Source organism: Falco peregrinus, chromosome 5 (genome assembly GCF_023634155.1).
Source record: "Falco peregrinus isolate bFalPer1 chromosome 5, bFalPer1.pri, whole genome shotgun sequence".
In the NCBI taxonomy this organism is placed as follows: domain Eukaryota; kingdom Metazoa; phylum Chordata; class Aves; order Falconiformes; family Falconidae; genus Falco; species Falco peregrinus.
In genome coordinates, this window is record NC_073725.1 from 88,655,249 (window position 1) to 88,676,140 (window position 20,892).

Consider the following 20,892-nt stretch of genomic DNA (forward strand, 5'->3'; position numbering starts at 1 on the left):
TTTCCCAGGAAAAGAGCATGCCACCCCGGTTTTGTCCTGCCATCCAGGATGGGTGGGTGGAAAGCCCCGCGGCCGGGGTTAGCTCGTCCGGACAGACGCAGGGAGCTGCAGTGTGTCCCCTCCCCAGATGGACAGATGGACATGGGCTGTGGCTGGGAGAGGCAGCACCTCCTGCCCGTGTTACATGCCTGTCAGAGCCTCGATGTTTCACCTGCTGGAGCCAGCGGTTTAAATTAATCCGAGATTAATTAGTTTGATCTCCGCGTTTGAATTTTATGCCTATGAGATTTTTTTTTAAAGCACGGAGAAGTTAGTTTCCAGCAGAGCTGTCATGCTGCTGGCAGGCACAGTCGTGGCCATAAAATACCAGCCCCGACTCAAGACGTCAGAGGGGAACAAAGATAGACTGTGATGCAGAAAAGATGCACGCATTTAAAATAATCTCCAAAGAATGCGGCACAGCCCTGAAGACACATGTCCCCAGCATCTCTCCCGAGCCGATCTTTTCCTCTTTAAATAGACTGCACCACTTATTCCCTCCTGATGGCCTTCCAGTCTTTATTTTGCATCTCATAACAATGCAGTTCAAAATCACCGTACCCTGCCGGCCCCTCTGGCAGACACCGCGCCGGGTGCCACTTGCCAAGCGTGCGGGCTCCTCGGAGGTAGCCCTCGCATCGCCGCCGCAGGGACCCGCAGTGACAGCCCGCAGCCCCGCAGAAAACGTGGCTCTTGCAGAAATTCTTGGCAATCCTCCCACAGCTTCCCTACTCCCAAAATTAAAGGACTGAGCCACAGCAACCCCTCCATCTAAATTAAAACGAGTTATATTTACTGTTCACGCTAATTGAATTATATGAACTCCAGGCTGGATGATAAGCAGAGTCGTCTCTTACAGTTCCTGGTCTTAATATGTTCAGCATTCAGACAAATGCACGCCAGCGTGCCAGTGTGTTCAAAGCGGAGGAATTTGGTCCTGGGCTGTTTTCATCCTGCCCTGACAAAGTTGGCTGGGAACTCAGGGGGTTTTGGGGGTTGCGGTGTGGAAGCGCTGGTGAGTCCAGTGCAAACGTTGCATTTCTTCTTCTAGCACCGGGGAGCAGAAACCTGGCCGGGGTGGCATGGGCAGTGCTGGATGGGGATGGCAGCACTGAAGTGGGCTTGGGGGGGTACTGGTGCTGTGTAGGCACCGAGCAGGGGGTGGTACCAGGGATGGGAGCAGCTTCTCATCCCGGTCCCTATCCCACATCTCTGCAGGGCTGCAGTAGGGCAACATCCAGCCTCACCCTCCTGCTGCTGCAGGGCCTGGTCCCCGCGGTGCTGTCCCCACTGCCCCCCACCCCAGGCGGGTGCACAGCCAGGCAAGGGGGGGCACGGGACAGAGCACTATGAAGCCACAGGACAGAGATATCAGTGGAGAACGTGCCAGCCACCCTAACGCCATCAAGATGAGCTTAATTCAAAAAACTCAGGCAGGAGGCTTCAATAAGACCAAAGGACCCTGCCAAGAGTCACACTTCCTATATTGAGGTGCATAAAAGCTGGACATGTAAGACATGAAGAAAGTACTGTCAGGGTAAGCCAGTGCCAGCCAGCAAATATATAACAGTGGGAACATGAAATATTAATCACTGGTGCATAAAACAATAGAAAAAAACTGATTTTGAGGCAGCCATCAATCCTCACTCAGCAGGGAACATCAAGAGACGCTAATACCATACAGGTTCGGCTTAAATATTTGCCTTCCTTAATGCTCATGCAAGAAGCATTTGCTTTGAAGTTGAAAATAGACTGTAAATGTCTTTTGTATGAGATGAAACATGATAAGACATGAAACCAGGAGGCTAAACTGTAGTTAATCACGGTGGTTTTACAAGCAACAAATCACTATTGTAGACAGTAAAGTGTAACGCTTAAAAGCACACGCCACGAGGATCTCAGAGAGGAGAGCCCCAGCCGGGCATTACCCACCACTGGTGGCTTTTCAGGTCATGGCCCACTGGGGCAGCCATGGGAGCAGCCATGGCACTGGACCGATGCTGGCACAGGGCTGGACTGATGCTGGCACAGGGCTGGACCGGTGCTTGCAGGCTGAACCGCTGCCAGCACAGCCTGGAGCAGCTTTCCCTGATAGGCCCCTTCCCCAGGTCCATGGGGGTAATGTGTTTTGGGGGAGGCTCATCCAGCTCGGGGAGGGCAGGAGTGCTGTGGGCATCACCGCACCGACACCACCGTTTCTGAGGCTGGCACCGGCTCTGCCTGCACCCACGGCACGGGATGGGGTTTTGGCTGGGGATGGTAAGTCCCACCCAGGCAGACTCTGGGAGAGCCACACAGGGAAGCCAACACTGAAAACTTGGGATGCACTTGGGCTGAGGATGGAGCCCCTGGTGGACATGGCTCTCGGGCATGGGAAGGGCAGCACCGCCACCAGCCCCCATCGTGTCCTGGTGCAGCTGGCAGCCGCTGCCGAGAACAGGAGTGTGCCTGCACTGCAACACGCGCAGCCGGCCCAGCACTGCTATCTCCTGTATCAAAAATGAAGCTCATGATTAGAAGTGATGTGCACTTGAAAGCATGAGATAAGACCCCAAAGCAAACATATAAGTATGACTGATTAACAAATAAACCCTCACTAATTGCCTTAAAAATTCAGATCTCAACAGCAGGGGAAGGAAAAAAAAAAAAAAGATTTAAATTTTCCTTGGGCTAAACATTTTTCCGGCGCGCTCAGACTCGTTCTGAATGGTTCCAGTCATTATCTCTCTAATTAATGCACACTGCAAACCAAAAACAAATTTCCTCACCTCGTGGCTCTGGGAGGTTCAGCCGAATTCAACAAACCTCAGCAACGAGGTCAGGGATTGCCCGGTGAGCAGCGTCTCGGTGTGGGATGCGGACTGGAATAGGGAGAGATGAAGTTATTACCGGTGAATGAAGTGGAATAAGCCTTTAATTTTCTCCAGGTGTTGCTGGATGCACTGCGGGACAGGTGAGCTCCCTGGGACAGAGCAGGCAAGCCAGGCGATGGGGAGGCACCCTGCTTCCTGACAGCATCCCCATGTCAGGGAAATCAGGGGGGTGTAGCGTTTTTTTAATTACCGTCACTTTATTCTCTGTAATGGACACAAACCAGCTCCGGCTCTTACTGCACTTCCACAGCCCCAGCAGGAATTCAGAGAATCCCTTTTAAGCAAACCGATGCTCCAGAGCCCGCCACCGGGATGGGACCCTGGCACGGCTCGGAGCCACAGGCAACCATTTGCCAGGACCGTACTGCACAAGAGCACCCCAAATCAAGCTGTGCTCCCTGCCCCAAGGGATGCCCCAATGTGTACAACCCCAAAAGCTCTGCTCTGGGGTCTCGGTGCATGTTTACACCCAGGTGCATCCTCCTGCCCTCGGCGTGCCACCATGCCCGCAGCCCTGCCGGCATGAGGAAGCCCTCGGGCTCCACTGGAGTGGGAAAAAACTGTTGCTCAAAGGGTAAAACTAAATAAACCAACACAAAGAGAAAAGACAGAGCCACCCCTGCGACGCCAGGCAGCCTACTTGAAACACAAGGGAAAATTTCAGGTGAAAGCAGCCAGTGCAGGCAGAGGACTGCCCGGCCAGCCGGCTCACTCCTCCCAAAACGTTGGCTCCAAGGAATAAGAGTAATTAGAGCTTCCTAATGCCTCCAGGTCATTTTCTTTTTCCTTGTGTAACGTAATTTCTATAGGGCTTGTCGTCTTTATTAGGAGAATTAATCTAAATCTCGCTGTGCTCTGGCTGCTTTGCCGTCCGCTGGAGCTATCTGGAGAAGGGTCAAAGAGGCAGGTCCTTTTTATGGCATGCAAATAAAAAAATTAAAAAAAATTAAGAAGGGAGGTCAGCTGGAGGCTACGGCGGAGGAAATTAATGATTTTTTAAACAACCAGGGAAGTTTGCGTTGGCCTGGTAACGTAATTCAATTTCTGTCATTAAACCCGTGTCACTGATACGGGGCCGCTTTTGCTCAACTAAGCAAAATCCTCTTATTAAGCCAGAATTGTCATTATTGTAATAATAAAGTAAGGACGAACGGCAGCAGGGAGGGACTGGCTGCAGCCCAGCGGAGTCAACGGGGATGCCTGGTGCTGCAGAGCAGGTTTCCTCTCACCCTGAGCACCCACAGTGCCCGGGGAAGGACGAGGGACCCTGCGGTGCCAGGGGTGCTCAGCGGAGCTGGGAAGGGGCAGGGATGAGATCTGCTCTGCAGGGTCACATCCTGGGTCCTCAGCACCAGGCACTGCCTGGAGCCATCCAGCTTCAGGTCTTTAATACCCCTGCCAAAATCCCGGCTCCGGATGATTTCCAGGAACACGTCCCATCCCTATTTAAACCATCCTGAGGTTTTTCGGCTCCGGGTGATTTCCTTTCTCGTTGCTGCACGGGTGGATGCCCAGCAAGGCGCGGCCACTGCCATGCCCACACCAGCAGCATCCTTCCCTCCCTGCAGCGCCGGGAAAGGGCTGGGAAAAGCACGTGCACCCTCCCGTGCCTGCATCCACGAACTGCAAGGCAGCGTGGCCGGGTCCCCCGTGGCGCCCGGTGCTGGGCAGCCCACCATTGGGGGGAATCACCACGGTCCCCTCACCGCTGCCACCCCTGAGGAGGTTTCCATCCACTGCAGCATCTCAGGGGACACCACCCCAAAGCACCTTCTCCTTGCCAGGGCCACCGGCGAGGGGCAGGCGGTGTCCCAGGGACGGATGGATGGATGCTCTGGGGTGGGAAGCAAAGGGGCAGCTCCTGGCCCTGGGGCTCACCTGGAGGTCACTGGATCCGGGGCAAAAGCAGCAGATCAGAGGATTAATCGGTTGAAAAGCAGCTTGAACCTTCAGGCTGGAACCTGATTAGTAATTAGAGCTGGAGGTTGGCCCGCACAGGGAAGGTGGCAAGGGTGACAGCGTGGGGCACAAGCCAGCACTGGGGTGGGAGGGAGATGTGGTGCCAGCTCCTGTGCTCCAAGGTGGAGCACAGGAGCTCCTTGCAGGAGGGATCTGGAGTCAGGCAAAGCCCAGCGCAAGTCTCCAGCCTCCACGAACCCCAGTATCCAACTCTGGTGGGGTAAGAGACCCTTGCGAAGCACAGAGGGTTGTAGCTTCCAGTCCTGCAGGCAGTTTTGTGCAGGGAAACTAGTGAGGCACTGCTAAAACTCAGGTTCTTCTGCCCAGCAAATCCTGCCAGCCCAGAAGGTACCAAGAACACGCTATGAAGCATGCTAAAACCAGCTACAGTTGGGCAAAAATGCTAACTGGAGAGAACAGGAAACCTTCCCCCATTAAATTTCTGACCCCAGGAATGTCTGAGGGCCTCCAGTGCATCAACATCCTCCTTTCACACAGCAAAACCTGGGGTAACATTAACAGATACAGGATCTGTTCACAGATCACACACACCGGCCCAGGCTAACCCTTTGGGTTGCCAGACCATGGTGGGTGCATGACAGCATGTCCACACCTTGGGTCTGCAGCTGGAGACAGACTGCAGATGCAACCTGCTCCCAGCCTCCTGGCCAGGGCTCTGTGCCCGCCTCGCACGCATCCCACCACCGGCACTGCCTCCCCATCCCTGCGACCAACACCGGGCAAACCCAGCAGAGCAGGAATCCCACGGCAGACACACCAGGGTACCATCACCAGTGCTTTTTAAAAGAGATTATTTCTCCAACACAGTGAATCAGTGCTTCATTTTCAGTATTGGAACAGGTACAAGAGCAGCAGTGAGCTTCAGGTAACAAGCCGGCACATTGCACTTTTTATCGGTGCCCTCCCAACAGCAGGACTGAGGCAAAATGCACATAGATAAAAGCCTCTAACGTGCCCCTGAGCACAGCTGCCCCATGACAGCACCAGCAGTGCAGCCCCCCAAACCACCCACGTGTTCCACCAGAGCTGCACCTCCGCACCCAGGGGTCAGCACAAGGGTCTGTGGTCTTCAAAAAACCTTGTGTATTGGTTTCAGAGGAGGATTTGACCTCTGGGACAGGGAGGGAAGGCAACGAATCAGATGCTGAATTAAGGAGAAATCAGCGTCGCAGCCCTTCCAAGCAGAGAGGGAAGGAAGACGTGATTCCTAAAGCCTGAGTTGTGCAAAGTGCAGCCCATGAGCCCGATTCTGGCCTCCCCTGCACAAGGGTACAGCAAGGAAGAACCATTAGTGCTGCTGGAGTCTGTAGCACAGTGATACATCTGGTGTAAGGCCAAGCCAGAATCAAGCCCAGAGGACAGGGGACATCTAGAACCGCCTCTACTGTGTGCAAAATGTGTAAAGGGTAAATACCTGTGTGCTATCTAGCGAGATCATAAAATCATCTTTGCCCTAGCACCCTGGAAGGGTTTATATAGGGCAATTCATACCATGATCGCAGCCCAGAATAGCAGCAGGGATTAACCCAGACTCTGACCTCGGCTAATCCAGCACTGCTCCCTGCAAGTGCCAGCAGAGCGACCCTAGATCACCTCGGTGCCACATCAGCACTGGGCCCCTCCTGGCTGTGTATCTGCAGAGTGTCCTGCCCTGGCTGAAGGCAGCAGCCAACCCACCCCAGAGCCCAGCAGAGGCACGACTGCAGGCACACAGGCTGCTTTTAACAGCCAGAACCAAAAGGACTTGGCAGTAGGTGCTGCCAGTAGAGGCGAGGATGCTGGGGAGAACAGAGGGGCTAAGGGTGGGTAAATGCAGAGCTGCAGCCTTTGCATCACCCCAATTCGTGTGGAACACCCTCAGGCACAGGTTATACAACCTGCCAGCCGGCAAGCACAGAGCTTCAGCAGCTCCATTTTCCCCTCGCCTCTCCCGTTGCTCCCCCCAGAACCCCAAATCGCAGCAGCCCCAAGAGGGAACCGGGCCAGGGACACCAGAAGCTTCTTTGGAGTTCCTCTTGCTTGTGGTGCCCCCTTGACTGCTGATGCACGCCGAGGTGTGAATGCAGGATCAGCCCAAGAGCAGCGTGTCAGTAGAGCAGCTCGCTTACTTCTCCGTCAGGTTCCTGCCTGTTTTGCCTGAGAGAGGGAGTCAAAATCAGGACTTGTGCTTCTTGCTCCAGAACCATCAGCCCCTTCTATATGGTTATTTCGCTATGCACCGCTCACATCTCACAGCCATTGCAGTCCAACCAGCGGAACAGCAAGTGTGGCCAGAGTGCTGCCCCAAACTTGGCTTCCCAAAGCCTTTTTCTGACTTGGGGGAAGTCAAGAGCAGGATAACCACAGCAGCAAGAAGCCCTGCCCTTCCCCCCAGCCCCACTCCCAGCTGACGGCCCAGGGAGCGAGCCAGCGAACGCCCCCAGCCCCATCTGGGCCAGGCAGGAGCTCCCTGCCCTCGCTTTGCACCCCCAGCAGAACCCCCCTGGCGCTCAGCTGCCCCGCAGGCACGCAGAGACCTGCGGCCGCATCCAGGCGCTCCAGCACACATGGTGAGAAGCCAGGGAGCCCCTGCCGAGCTGGCAGCTGAGCAGGCTGATGCACGGAGAGTTATTTAGGATACAACGGCAGCGCAGCGCAGGCGGCATGGCCTGGCTGTCCGCCGCTTCTCCAAAAATAATTATGTGGGCTGAAACAGCTGCCAAACAGCAGCCTGTACCTTTCGGGAGGAACTTCAGCGAGCTGCTGAATATTCAGAAGCGGGACTGGCCCCTCTTTGGCCCATCGTTGAGGAATTCGTGGCCGAGCCCGTTGCCACACTTGCCGCAAGACACCTGGAAATGCAAGGAGAGGGTTCGAGAGCAAGCAGCCTTTCTCCGGCAGCTCAGCACCACGGAGCCGCTCGCTCATCCCCTGCCCTGCAGCGGGACTGGGGGGACAATTGGGAAAAAGGTAAAACTCGTGGGTTCAGAACAATTTACAAATGGAAAGAAAATAAAATGTAACAACAACAATTACAGTGAAAAAGGAGAAGAATAAAATCCAAAAGGAAAAAATTTGACAAATAAGTGATGCATGATACAATTGCTCACCCCCCAGTCTGCTGCCCAGGCAGCTGTTGGCCCCCCCAGCCAACTCCCCCTGGTTTTTATATTCAGGATAACGTCCTGTGGTACGGGATATCCCTTTGGCTAGCTCAGGTCAGCTGTCCTGGCTGTGTCCCCCCCAATTTCTTGTGCCCCTCCAGCCTTTGCACTGGCAGGGCCCAAGAAATTGAAAAGTCCTTGACTTATAAACACTATTTACCGACAAACAAAACATCGGTATGGGATCGACATTACTCTCATCCTAAATCCAAAGCACAGCATCGTGCTAGCTGCGGGAAAGAAAATGAGCTCTATCCCAGCCGAAACCAGGGCACAGGCTCACGAAGAAAAGCCTGTGGAGTTTGAGGGGGTCGGTTTTTCTTGGCTGCTTCTCAAAGGTTTCAGAATCGTCACCTTCAGAGCCCCCGGGCGCTCCTCGTACTTGGCCACGCTGTCCTCGCGGATGGTCTGGGTGAAGGCCGGCCACGGGGACGAGTGCTCGTACTTGGCGTGGCTGGAGAACAGCTCGTGGCCGCACATGGCGCAGACGTAGATGCCTGGGGAGGGGAAGGGTCAGCATGGGGCAGCCCCCGGCCCCTCAGCTCCTGGCAGCGTGGCACAGGATCGGGGCAGCCGGGGGGACACACATATGTCAGCAGGGTGACAAGGGACACCCAGACTGGACTTTGCCAGCGTGGGCCCCTGCCAGCTGCTGCTGCCAGACCCCGGGCCAGGCTGGGCAGTGGGAGCTCTTGGGGCGCGGGGTGGGACCACATCCCCTACAGGGCTCACCTACAGCCCAGCCCCGCAGGGCACGGTCCCTATAGGGACCCCCACCCCAGCCCCAACTCTATAATCAGGATCCCACTCTCCCCATGAGAGGGATCCCCAAACAAGGACCGTGGCGCTGGGACCCCCAGCCCGGTCCCCACGAGTGGAGGATGCCCCATAGTGCAAGCCCCCTCCCCAGCCCCCCCCCCCGCCGCGGGGAATTCAGCCATTTCGGGGACCGCGCCCCACACGCCCCACGGCGGGGATCCCGCAGCCGCACGGGTGCCCCCCCAGCGCCCCCGGCCCCGCTCACCCGGCTGGAAGTGGTCCTTGAACACCTCGCTCCCCAGGAACGAGCAGAACGACATGGCTGCGCCCGCCGCCCGTCCCGGTTCCGCTCGGCTCGGCCCGGCCCGGCCCGGCCCCGCCCCGCCCCGCCCCGCCCCGCCCCCCGGGCCCGGGCCCGCCCCCTGGCCCGTCGCAGCACCGCCCCGCGGCCGGCAGGGGGCGCTGTGGGGCAGGCGGTACCGGGCGGGGCTCCCGGTACCGGGGGGCGGTCCGGTACCGGGGACAGGCGGGGGGTCCGGTACCAAGGAGGGGGTCCCGGCACGAGGAGGATGTGCCAGTATCGGTGGGGGTTCCGGTACTGGGGGAGGGGTCCGGTACCGGGGGTGGTCCCGGGCCGGGGGGCAGGGTCCCGGCAGAGGGAGGGATGTCCCGATCCCGTTGGGGGTACCGGTACCCATGGGGGAGAGTGCCGGTACCGGATGGGGGGGTCCCGCACGGGGGGGTGTTCCCGGCACGGGGCGGGATTCCCGGTACCGGGGGGTCCCGCTCCGCCCCGTGCCTCCCCCCCGCTATGGGAAATCCCCGGGCCGGGCCCCGCAGCCCCGGCGAAGGCCGCCCGGGGGAGGAGGGGGCGACGGGGGCAGCCCGGCGGGGTGCGGGGCTGCGCGGGGGGGTGCTGGGCGGGGCGGGGCGGAGCGGGGACCCGGCGCGGTCCTGCGGATGCTCCGCCAGCGCCGGCGGGAGCGGGGCGAGCTCCAGCGCGGCACCGGCCACCCGCACCCGGCACCGGGACGGACCCTCCGCCTCCAGCACCGGCTCTCCGCCACCGGCACCGGTCCTTGGGCCCCGGCCCCGGCCGGCCTCCTTCCGCGCCCGCACCGGCTTTTCTTCCCCGGCACAGGGTCCGGTCCGCCCCCGGCACCGGGACGGACCCTCCCGTCATCCCCCCCCCGCCGCTAGAACCGGTTCTCCCTCGGCACCAGGACCAGCCCGCCCCCCCGGCGGCACCGGCACTGCTCCTCCGGCAGCAGCACCGACCCTTCCCGGCTCACCGGGACCTCCCGCCTGTGCCAGGTACCGGCGCTGCGGCAGCGGGGACCCGCGGGAAGGGGGCCGGGGCAGCCGCAGCCCCCCCAGCAGCGCTGCTGGGGCGGGCGATGGAGGCTGGGCAGCTCTTGGGGTGCAGCGGGGGCTCGCCCAGCACGCACACCCCAGGGGCTCGGTGGATGGGCTGCAGGCACGGGGACCACCCATCCCACTACCCCAGGGGTGCAGAACCAGGGTCACCCGTGGGGACCCCTCCACGGAGGGCAGCGCGGGTGGGGGGTGTCTGAGCTGTGTGCCTTCGTGGGGTGCGTGGGGGTCCCCGAGGAGGAGGAGGCAGCAGCCCGGCATGTGGCGAGGTAAGGGCTTTGAAGGTGAACCTTAGCGGGCTCCGTGAAGGGGTGAGCTGCATGTGGCTTCCTTTTCCTTCCCAAAAACCAGGCACCACGAGTCCCTTCTTCCTTAGTTTTATCTGAGGGGACCCTTGGATGGGTCCTCATCCAGCGGGCTCCCGTGGAATTTGCACCTTCTCGGTGCAAGAGCGAAAACGCCTGCACCCTTCGGACGGAGGCCAGGGGCTGTCCGGAGCAGCCAGCCCCGCTGCCGGAGCCCTACGGTCCGCAGCAAAGCCCTGGCCCCGTCCCCACGCCTTGATGCCGATGGACGTGCCCGCCAGCCACGAGCTCGCCCCAGAGCTGTGCCCGGCGTGGAGCCCCCAGCGTGGACCCCCAGTGTAGAACCCCGGCGTGGGGCCAGTGCTGGTGGTGCTCCTGCCCGCTGGGTGCTGACAGCGTGAATTAGGTCAGGCTTTCATCTCGGGGCAGGCTGAGCTCCCCGCTTCAGCCCCGGGGATTGATGACCCGTGGCAGGCCGGGGGGGGGGGCGGACAGGGCTCCTGCTGCAGCACCGTGGGGTGCCGGGGAGCCGAGGACACGCTGTGGCACCGTGCAGAGAACGGGTGACGTGCTGTTTTGAAAGCGCCTCCCTTGATGACCCACCGCGATCAGATGAGCGGGAAAGGCTCCAGATAGACTCCAGGGCTGCACACACCTTTGGGGCACGGATTTTCAGGCGGTGGAAGGAGCCACGGCGGCCGCCAGGAGCCTGAGCAGCATCATCCACCCAGACATTTACTGCTAACCAGAATTCAGAAGGTGAAGCTGTGCCCGTGCTAATGAAGTAGATGGGCGAAGCAGCTGGGTCCTTCCCCAGGGCTGCATCCTGCTGAAAGCGGGTCTGAGAGCTCTCCTGTGAGCTGCAAGGGCCATGCCACGAGGGATGCGAAGGTCTCAGGAAGACGGGCAGAAGATGGGGATGGCTGAGACATGGGGGTGAAGCAAAATCCATAGCAGAGGCAGGGCTGAGCTCAAGCCCTGGGAGAGCACAGGGTGCTGGGGAGGCTTTGGCAGTGGCTCACTGGAGGACCGGCGTGGGTGCTGGGGCTGGGCGCTGAGGCCGGCTGGCTCTGAGCATCCCAGCAGGCACAGCCACCCCCGGAGCCATTTGCGTAGTGCCAAAGCCTGCTCCTCACTCCCCCAGCAGCATGAAATCTGCCCCAGCATCCACCAGTAAGCCCCCCGAGCAGGAGCGATGTGATGTGGAAGCGGGAGCTGGGATCCCATGCTGCCCTACCCGTTGCCTGAAGTTATGTCTTGAGACTGCAGTGAGACTTCCCTCCCAGCCCCGCGCTCCTTAATCACAGGATAATGCAGAGAGCTCTCCAGTCACAGCGCTAATAACCACAGCAATTTGGTTTCTGCAGCGGTATATTGTGGAAATAATTAGATGAGGGATTTCCAGCTCCTTTGGCTGAGTGATGAAAGCCTGCTCTCCACCCAGGCAGAGCTGTGCCACCATCCCTGCCAGCAGCGCCAGCCCTCCGCCCCAGCCACCGGCATCTCTAATTAACTGGAGAGGGCTGCTGGAAATTAATTTTTCAATTAACTCTCCTTGATTTCACAACAAAAGCAAACACCGGTCGGGCAGCGCCCACCTGGGAGCGAGCAGCGCAGGGCACTGACGGGGCAGACCCCAGTGTGGGGAAACTCCTTCCAAGGGGGCTGTAGGTGTTGCACCCTGGCATGAGCTAATGCTGGGGAGCACCACACCATGCTGTGCCGTGCTGTGCCGTGCCGTGCCGTGGAGGGTCTTGATGCCTTTGGCATGAAGAGGGAGTGTGCTGGGGGGCAGATGCTTGAAGACACTAGCCCGGCCTGGGCTGCAGCTTGTCTCTGTGTCAGGTCAAGTCCAAGCCCTGAATATGAACCAGAGCTGAGTGCAAGGAGCAGGAATTCAGAGCCTGGGTCCAGCAGAGAGGTTTGCTGATGTTCACGGTTTCGGTGTTTCCAAGAGCAACGAGGAGGGGCAGCCGGCATTAGGGACCTTGCAGCCCAGCCCAGCTGGGTCACAGCTCTCGAGGTTCTGCGGAGATGTGACCTTCCCAGGCAGGGTGTCCCAAGCATGGCTCCTCAAAGGGACATCCCACATGGCACTGATCCCTTCTGGGTGCCACTGGGGCTGGGCTCGCAAAACTCCGCAAGGCAGGTGGTGTGCGGAGGCTGTGGGGAGCATCCCCTGAGAGCTGTTGGTCATCCCCATTGCTCTGTCACCCAGCCGTGCCCACCCAGCTACCCCCCAGCACTTGATGGAAATACTTGCAAGGACCTTCCTCTTCAATTTATCCCATAAATAGCAAAAAGATTCCCCTGCCCTGCATGCCCCGTAGTCACAGGCTGGGGGGGGAACTCTGGGCTGGAAGGTGGGTTAGTGCTGGCACCGAGGAGCTGGCTCTGGGGGCAGCTTTGGGCTCGGTATTTGCCCTCTGAAGCCTGAGCCAGCAGCGAAACCTTCACTGGGGCTGCCCATGTGGACCCTCCACCTTGGGGTGCTGGCGGTCCAGCCATGGTCCCAGCGAGGTCCATCCCTGGTGCTCCCCACCCCCCCAGGCACCCACGCTCCCCAGCGGTGGCTGCGTTTCAGCAGTGTATCTATAGCCCCCGCTGTACTTGACGTCCCTGCCAGATGAAAACTCCCATACAAGCCCAGGCTATTATTATCTCTGTCTTCCACCGTGCTAATGGTCTCTCAGGAAACAGTCATCTTCTTTTCTTTTTTTCTTTTTTTTTTTTTTTTTTTAGCATTTAAAGCCCACGAATGCTGGAGTGGTGGTATGGAAAAGGCAGGCATGGTGGAGCCAAGCACTGAGCCCTCGCCGAGCACAGGGGAGCCGGCATCCCCCTGACCCAGTGGACACAGGGAGCCGTGGCTGGGCAGGACCAGCCGAGGACCAGCCCCGGGGCTTTCTGGTAGGCACTGCTGAGGGCTGGGGATGGCAATGGGCAGTACAGGGAATACTGGGGATGGCTGTGGCATGGGGCCACTGAGAAACCCACATGATGAGGAGCAAGTGAGGTCCCTCTGCCCCCCACCTGCCATGCTTGGGTGGGAGGACTACAGGGTCCCGTGGCATCGGGGAAGGGGTCCCTTCTCAGGTCCATCTCTCCCACTCATTTCCCTCTCCTTGATCCCCATTTTGCTGTCCCGGTGCTTTGCCTGGTGCCTTGGACGGCTCCATCTGCCAGGAGTGCCAGCAGTGCCGGCAGCCCTGCCATCGGATGGATGATGCCAGCCCCACAGCCAGGGTTTCTGTTGGGTGCTGGGTATCGCCGGGGTAATCACCCAGGGATTATTTGGGGTTAACAAGTGGCTCCTGTAAAGCAAAAGCCTCGAAACGTGAGATTATATAAACAGCACTGGAGGCAGCTGCAGCACAGCCTGTAATTAATTCGTGGCAGTAAAGTGCTTTGAAGATCCAAGGCGACGTGGATGCCGGGTGTAAGGCAGCCCGAGGGACAGCACCCACCAGCAGCAGGGTCCTGCTCAGCTCCAGCTCCCCTGTGACAGTGTCCCCGCTCCTGCTGAAGGGATGCTGCGAGGGGAAGAGGCGGGGGGTGGAGCTCGAGCACCCCATGAGCCTGCTGGGTGCTGGGCTCAGCCCTGTGATGGCCCTGCAGAGCCCATCCTGCAGCATCCATCCTCCCTCCCAAAATCACGGAGGGCGCACAGCCAGGAGCAGGCTCAGCCCTGTTGCTTTGGCAGGGGTGCAGCAATGGAGGGACCACAGTGGCTGGTGGGGATGGGACAAGACATTGCCACATCCTGGAACACCCTCAGGGCTATGGAAGCTTTGTTAGGAAAACTTTTGTGCCCCTCCAGTAAAAATAGGGATTACCGATTCCATGGTTCCAGAGCATCCTCATGCTGAATTGGGGCTGCAGCTTGGGCTTGCTTCGTTCCAGGTTCATGCAGTGCATCAAGCAAGGGCCAAACCTCCATCGCTTAAGCAAGAAACATTTCGAGGAGTCAGAGTCCTGCCCGCTGTCCTTGCATCCCTCCTCACAGTGCCCATGCTTGCACTGCGACCAGCGTTAATGTCCTCGTGAGGGACGATCCCCCTTGTTTTGCTGCAGACTCATGGCTCCAGGGTCTCAGAGGCCCCATTGCTAATTGCCTGGCTGCGGTTTATCTTCATTATACAAGCAGTTCCCCGCACGTTATCATTGAGCTCATCTCACCGTGGTGCCTTCTGCATCCCATCCCTGCCATGAAGCGTAGGGAGAGCCACGTGCCTCCCATGCGCTGGCAGCTCCATGGCCCCAAGAGTATCCCAAAATAGGCTGGAAGGCTGCCAGCCCGCGGTGACGGGGTCCCCGGGGTCCCCCCCTCCTGCTTGGTGGCTCATGGCAATGCTGCTGGGGAAGGCAGGACCGTGGCAGGGACACGCTGTGCCTTGAGGCAGCAGGGAGCTGAGCTGCTTTCTCCCATTCTCTTGGCAGCACCGTCACCGTTGGCAATGCGAGCGATGGCAGACCAGGCTGCAGTGGCGGCGGACGCCTCTCCAACGCTGGCACCGTCCCCAGGCTCCCCTCAGCATGGGGACACCGATGGGCTCACAATCCAGCCCACCAGCTCCAGGGAGGACGGCGGTGGCCAGGACGGCTGTGGGCTTGTTTTCACAGTGGATGGGGACACAAAGCCTGTCCCCTCACCCCAGCCCGGGGGGATGCTCCTGGCTGATGTCCCGCGGGCCCCCCAGCCCCGGCTGAGCCCAGCCAAGTCCCGCACGGCCCCATCCTCCCCCAGCGTCTCCCCGTCGGAGAGCCGTGCCGCCTTGCTCCGGCTGCGGGAGGCCAGGCTGGAGGACACCAAGAGGCGGCTGTCGGAGGCCATGCAGGAGCCCCTCAGCCGGCTCAGCCGGCTCATGGCCGAGGAGAGCAGCCCCGTGCCCCGCGCGAAGGCCAGCACCGGGGCGCAGGAGGTGGGGGGCAGCCCTGGGCCGGCGGGGGGCCGTGGGGCTTGGGGACGCCGGGCACGGGACTGGAGCCCCTGGGAGCCCACCCTGAACTGCCGCTATGAGATCTGCTCCTATGGGGACGTGATCCAGGTGGTGGAAGTGGCGCAGCAGGATGCAGAGCCCCAGCCGCCCCTTCCCGAGGAGCTGCCACCGGCGCGGCCGGGGGGCACGGTGCCGGGCAGAGCTCTCGCCTCCATCGCACTCCTCGCCTACGGCTACTTTGTCCTGCCGCTGCCGCCCTACGCCGCCGGCCTCTGCCTGGGACTCCTCTGTGGGCTGGTGCTGGGCTTCCTCGCTGTCCTCGTCCTCCTGCCGAAGCCTCTGCCGGCACCACGGGCACCACGGGACCACCCGCGCCCCAAGCTGCTCCCGGGGGAGCCGTGGGAAACCCACCGCCTCCAGGTAGGAAGGAGGTCCGGGATGGGGTGCTGGGGGGCAGCTGGGGGGGAGCCCAGGGTTGGGATGCAGCGTCAGGGGGGTGCCCAGCCCGCGGCAGGGGCAGGCTGCCACCCATGTGGCACAGTGGGAAGCAGCTGGGTCCCTTTCCCCACACCTAGGGCTGGATGAACCAGCTGCACACCTATGACCCTGAGGTTTTCCACCCCTCGCTCACGCACTCTGTGCTTGCCATGCTGGATGGAGCCACCCTCAAGCTCTCCTACCCCAAGAGCAACATCCCGCGCCGTGCCACCTTCGAGGAGGAAATCCTCGAGGCCGTCTTCATCAGCCACCGCTGCTACGACCTGACTGATGCCAAGGTAAGCCTGGTGATGCCAAGGACCCTTCCGTGGGGACCCCTGACATCCCACGCCTTGGCCCATCCTCACCGCTGCTCTCGGTGTTGCAGGTCTTCCTCTGCCCCCCCAGCTTGGCCCGAAAGCGGACGTGGAACAAGAAGTACCCCATCTGCATCCTCCTCCCTGACCCAGCGGAGGTGGAGTGCCGGAGCAGCGAGGAGCACAACTTGGAGCTGCAGAAGGATGAAGGGACAAAGAAGACGCTGGTGCCAGGGCAGGATGTCCCGGGGGACTGCAGAGAGAGGTGCCTGTACCTCTTTGGGCGGACGGGGAGGGAGAAGGAGGAGTGGTACCAGCACCTCGTGCAAGCCTCCCGTGGGACACCCAGCAGCAGCCGTGGTGAAGCCAGGGCAGGTGAGAAGCATCATGGTCTCTGCTCTGTGCCAGGACTGATCCGGGGTGGGAGCCGCGTGTGTGCCGGGAGGACAAGCCCTTGGTAGAGAGCAGTGAGCATGGGGGGCCACGAAGGAGCCCAGAGCGTAGCCAAGAGCATTTGCAGCAGCAGGGAGAGCCCAGAGGATCCCTTGCCAGAACAGGGTGGGTGGCATGTCCTTGGCACCAGAGATGGGCAGCCTGTCACCACGTGTGCATCACGGCACATCACCACACCTGCATCGTGGCCAGGCAGCACATCACCCTGACCTACTCGTGTCCCCGTGCCCCCAGGTGTGGGACCGGCTCTGCAGAGCAGCGGCAGCAGCAGTGGAGGGAGCGCTGAGGACATCCCCTCCACTCTCCCACCCAAAGACCTGGCAGGAAGCATCCGACAGAAGATTTTCCTGGATTACAGCACCTACATGGCCCGATTCGTGCCAGCGCAGGTGGAGGGCAGCCCGGACCAGAGCCCCTCTCACAGAGCACTGGGCAGCCCCACACCCACAAAGGTGAGTGGGACAAATCCAGCATTGGGAGAAGGACACAAGTGCTAAGTGGAGGCTGAAGGACCCGTGCGCAGCCACTTCCAGTCCTGTGGTTCATTTCCTCCCTCCCGGCACCACAGTTTGAGCAGCCCAGCCGTGGTACAGGGGAGCTCCTGGCCAGTGGGTCCCACCCCTCATGGGGCCACCTCACGCCAGGGGCTCATGGCTTCTGTCCCTCCGCAGCACGGGGAGGACATGGCCGGGCGCAGCAAGGTGTGCATGGCCTGGATGAACGCGCTAGTGGGGCGCATCTTCTGGGACTTCCTCCGGGAGCAGTACTGGGCTGAGCTAGTGTCCAGCAAGATCCAGAAGAAGTTGAGCAAGATCAAGGTGAGAGGCAGGAGCATCACAGCACCCCAGGGAGTCTCATCCCCAAGATCCCACAGTGGGTGCCAGGCTGCAGTGACCGTCCCCGTGTGGTTTCCCCCATCAGCTCCCATATTTCATGAACGAGCTGACACTGACGGAGCTGGACATGGGCACATCCATCCCCTCAGTCCTCAGCGCCTCCAGCCCCACCATCAATGAGCGAGGTAAGAGCCCCCGTAGAGCAGCGGGGACCCCAGGGCTGGCTCCATGGCAGCTGTTACCGAGGTGCCAGCCCAGTCCCCAAAGCAGGGAGGTTTTGGCAGGCACATGAGCAGCCCTCGGCCCCTGTGGTGCTGACAGTGGCTCACCCCATCCCTCTCCCCGGCAGGGCTCTGGGTGGACATGGAGGTCACCTACAGCGGCTCGTTGCAGATGACGCTTGAGACGAAGATGAACCTCTGCAAGCTGGGGAAGGAGAGTGCTGCAGAGGAGAGCAGCCCCGCAGAGGCAGGCAGAGAGGGGTAAGGAGACTGTGCATGGCTGGGTTTCATCCTCCTCTTCCTCTTGCCTGAGCGAGGCAAGAGGGTGCTGGCCCCAAGGCACCCCTGTGATGCTCCTCGCGTCTCACAGGGCCAGGCCACGGCTGATCCTGCTGGCAGACAGTGACGCCGAGTCATCCAGCGCTGGCTCCTCCGATGAGGAAGACATCGCCACTGCAGAACAGGCGGGAGCCCTGGGGGAGCGGGTCCTGCCGCCTGGCACCGAGGGGTAAGGGCTGGTTCGGGGTCTGCACCACGGTGGGCTTGGGGAGATGCTAGGGAGGCACGGTGCTACGCCAGCACAGTGGCGCGTGGCTGGTGTCCCCAGGAAGGCACACGCAGGCACCCCAGCACATCACGGCAGCCTCTCACAGGGGGCTCCTGTCCCTGCGGGGTGCTGTGGCAGATGGCTGGCGGACACTGAGAGCCACCACAGCGCTGGGTCTCACCCTGCTGCTGAGCTGTGGCTCCTCTCGCTTTAGCCACGTCAGCGGCAACAGCACAAGCCGGAAGATCTTGCGCTTTGTGGATAAGATCGCCAAGTCCAAGTACTTCCAGAAGGCCACTGAAAATGAGTTCATCAAAAAGAAGATCGAGGAGGTTTCCAACACACCGCTGCTGCTGACGGTGGAGGTGCAGGAGCTGGCAGGCACCTTGGCTGTGAACATACCACCACCACCAACGGACCGTGTCTGGTACCAGCTCTCCTTCCTCCCACGCGGGGACACACGCACATCCTCCTTCCCGCTCCCCTTGCTCCCTACGGCTCGGCCAAGGAGCCAGCTCGGGGGCTTTGGGTTCCTCTGTGTGCACCAGCAAGCCAGGGCTGTTCTCCCAGAGGGACTCACAGACCTCAGGCTCATTTCTCCTCGTCTCCACAGAGAGCTCCCCCTGCAACCCAGCCGCCTCCTCCCAGGAGGCAGGTCCCTAAAACCCAGCAGAGCAGAGCTACGTGGGCTGTGTCACATATTTGGGATGTGATGCTTTCTGCCTCTTTCCTTTCCCCTTGCAGGTACAGCTTCCGAGTCCCACCCCAGCTGGAGCTGAAGGTGCGCCCAAAGCTGGGCGAGCGGGAGGTGACATTCCTCCATGTCACTGAGTGGATCGAGAAGAAGCTGCAGCATGAATTTCAGGTGCCTGGTCTGTTAAAGGGCTCAGCAAACCCTGCTAAGTGTGGGCATTGCTGCAATCAGGGATAAACAGACCTCACTTTGGGCCAGGGATCTCTCTACCAAAAGCCAACATCTGATCTGGTCTGTCCAGCTTTGGACAGTCAAGAAACACAACCTAAGTAACCAGCTGCAGGGGCTGGTGCTCTGAGCACTAGAGCGCTTGAGAAGTGGCTTCCTCCCAGCACGTGCAGCCCTGCCTCAAGTCGGGGGGGGATTAGGAGTGTCAGCAGGCCCCAGGCAGAACCTCCCCCCGCCAAGGGCTGAATTCACCCATCCGTTTTGGTTTTGGGACGTTTGGGAGATTTACCATCACAAGGTACTCGCTGGTTTGTTTTCAGCCTCTCACCTTTGAGACCTCTGGTCAAAGAGCAGAAATGTCCCCGCAGATATTTGGGTACCCCAATCCCCCCAGAGCCACCCATGTGAATGGCTTCGAAGTGCTGGTCCCTGCGCTTGGCCATGACCACCCTCGAAGCCATACAGGTCAGCAGGGCAAAGAAAAACTGCTCCTGCTTGTCCCCACCCTGAGGCATCCAGAGCTGGAAATCTCTAGGGCCAGGCACAGTCAGCTGCTGCGGAGGGGATGGGAGCCCAGGACCTTCTGTTCACAGCCCCAGTCTCTAAGTTTTACATCCTCAAAACCACTTACATGTTATTCTGGATCCCTCTTTTCAGAAAATTTTGGTGATGCCAAACATGGATGATCTCATCATTCCCATCATGCGCTCTGGCTTGGATCTTCAGCCACCCGCTGCGGGACTGCCCAGGGACCCACCCGCCAAGGGAGAGAAGAGGCTCTGAAGCGCAGCCCCAGGGGGAAGGCAGAGACCCTGCGAGAGCTCAGGGACCTCGCTGGGACATGGGGCCAGCCTGGGCCCCGCCACTGACCGCAGCCGGGGCTATGCCATGGGCTCTGAGCTTCTCGGTTCATCTCATCCTCAGCACATTTGTAGATGAGCCTCCTCCTTAAAAACCGCAAGCACACGTTCAGAGCAGAACCAGACATGGGGCAAGGGGTTTGCTGGAGACCCAAGAACTTCGTGCACCTCCTCCCAGGCTCCCAGGACTCCTGGCCAAGGGGGCAGCTCTGCACCAGCGGAGGGCTGGGCTTTCCACTGTCTGGTTCCCAAAGAGGGTGCAGGACGCCCAGACCGGTTCTGCACTGAAGGAGTTGTTGTCACCGCTGATCCAAGACATCACAGCTCCAAAACGCATCATACCCTCCCTGCAGGCAGCTGGACTGCAAGGAAAACAGGGGTGGGGAACGGGTCCAAAATCTGAATAAACCCATCACTGCCCGGTCTGACCTAGCAGCCATCTTATTGTACCCAAGTTCCCCACCTGCTGAGGATGCCAGCTGCCAGGATTGTGGGGCTTTCTGCAGGGAGAAGTCCACCAGCCGTATTTTCAGCTCAGCCAAAGGCGTACCTGGGGGTGCACGTGTGAGCAGAGAGATGGGCAGTGAGCCTGGGAGGGGGCAGGTAATGGGGAGGCCCTGTATTCCCAGTGGAAACTGGGGCTGAAGTGCCGGTACCTGCTCTGCTTCCCTCTGGAAGAGAGGAAGGACAGTCTTCATCGTGGTCTGGGTGAATGCAGGCAGTGGGAAAAAATTCACCAGGCAAAGAAAAGGGAGGATCCAGAGGACAGAGCAGACACCTGGGCATCCCAGTTAGTCCCCATCCATACAGGCCAGTCCCAAGCGCTAATTGTCCCATCCCTACCTG

General features: G+C 60.0%; 2 protein-coding genes across 3 annotated transcripts; one reads left to right on the plus strand and one right to left on the minus strand.

Moving 5' to 3' along the window:
- Positions 1–5,694: 5,694 nt before the first annotated feature.
- On the minus strand, positions 5,695–9,198 carry MSRB1 (methionine sulfoxide reductase B1). The gene is made up of 4 exons (XM_055804693.1): positions 9,060–9,198; positions 8,390–8,532; positions 7,609–7,723; positions 5,695–7,028 (listed from the first exon to the last, which is right to left on the minus strand). Exons 1-4 carry the CDS (start codon positions 9,112–9,114, stop codon positions 6,997–6,999), a joined length of 345 nt encoding a protein of 114 aa, XP_055660668.1. The 5' UTR covers positions 9,115–9,198; the 3' UTR covers positions 5,695–6,996.
- A 213-nt stretch (positions 9,199–9,411) lies between these two features.
- On the plus strand, positions 9,412–20,857 carry LOC101924022 (testis-expressed protein 2-like). 2 transcript variants are annotated; one of them, XM_055804691.1, is made up of 13 exons: positions 9,416–10,108; positions 13,216–13,383; positions 14,914–15,833; positions 15,989–16,189; positions 16,279–16,582; positions 16,895–17,112; positions 17,332–17,478; positions 17,582–17,681; positions 17,846–17,978; positions 18,088–18,225; positions 18,479–18,691; positions 19,009–19,129; positions 19,844–20,857. In XM_055804691.1, exons 3-13 carry the CDS (start codon positions 14,931–14,933, stop codon positions 19,967–19,969), a joined length of 2,604 nt encoding a protein of 867 aa, XP_055660666.1. In that variant the 5' UTR covers positions 9,416–10,108; positions 13,216–13,383; positions 14,914–14,930; the 3' UTR covers positions 19,970–20,857. The 2 variants fall into 2 exon arrangements, 1 of the variants encoding a protein (XP_055660666.1); XR_008747331.1 differs by having other exon boundaries at positions 9,412–10,108; positions 18,479–19,129; positions 19,844–19,862.
- Positions 20,858–20,892: the final 35 nt, after the last annotated feature.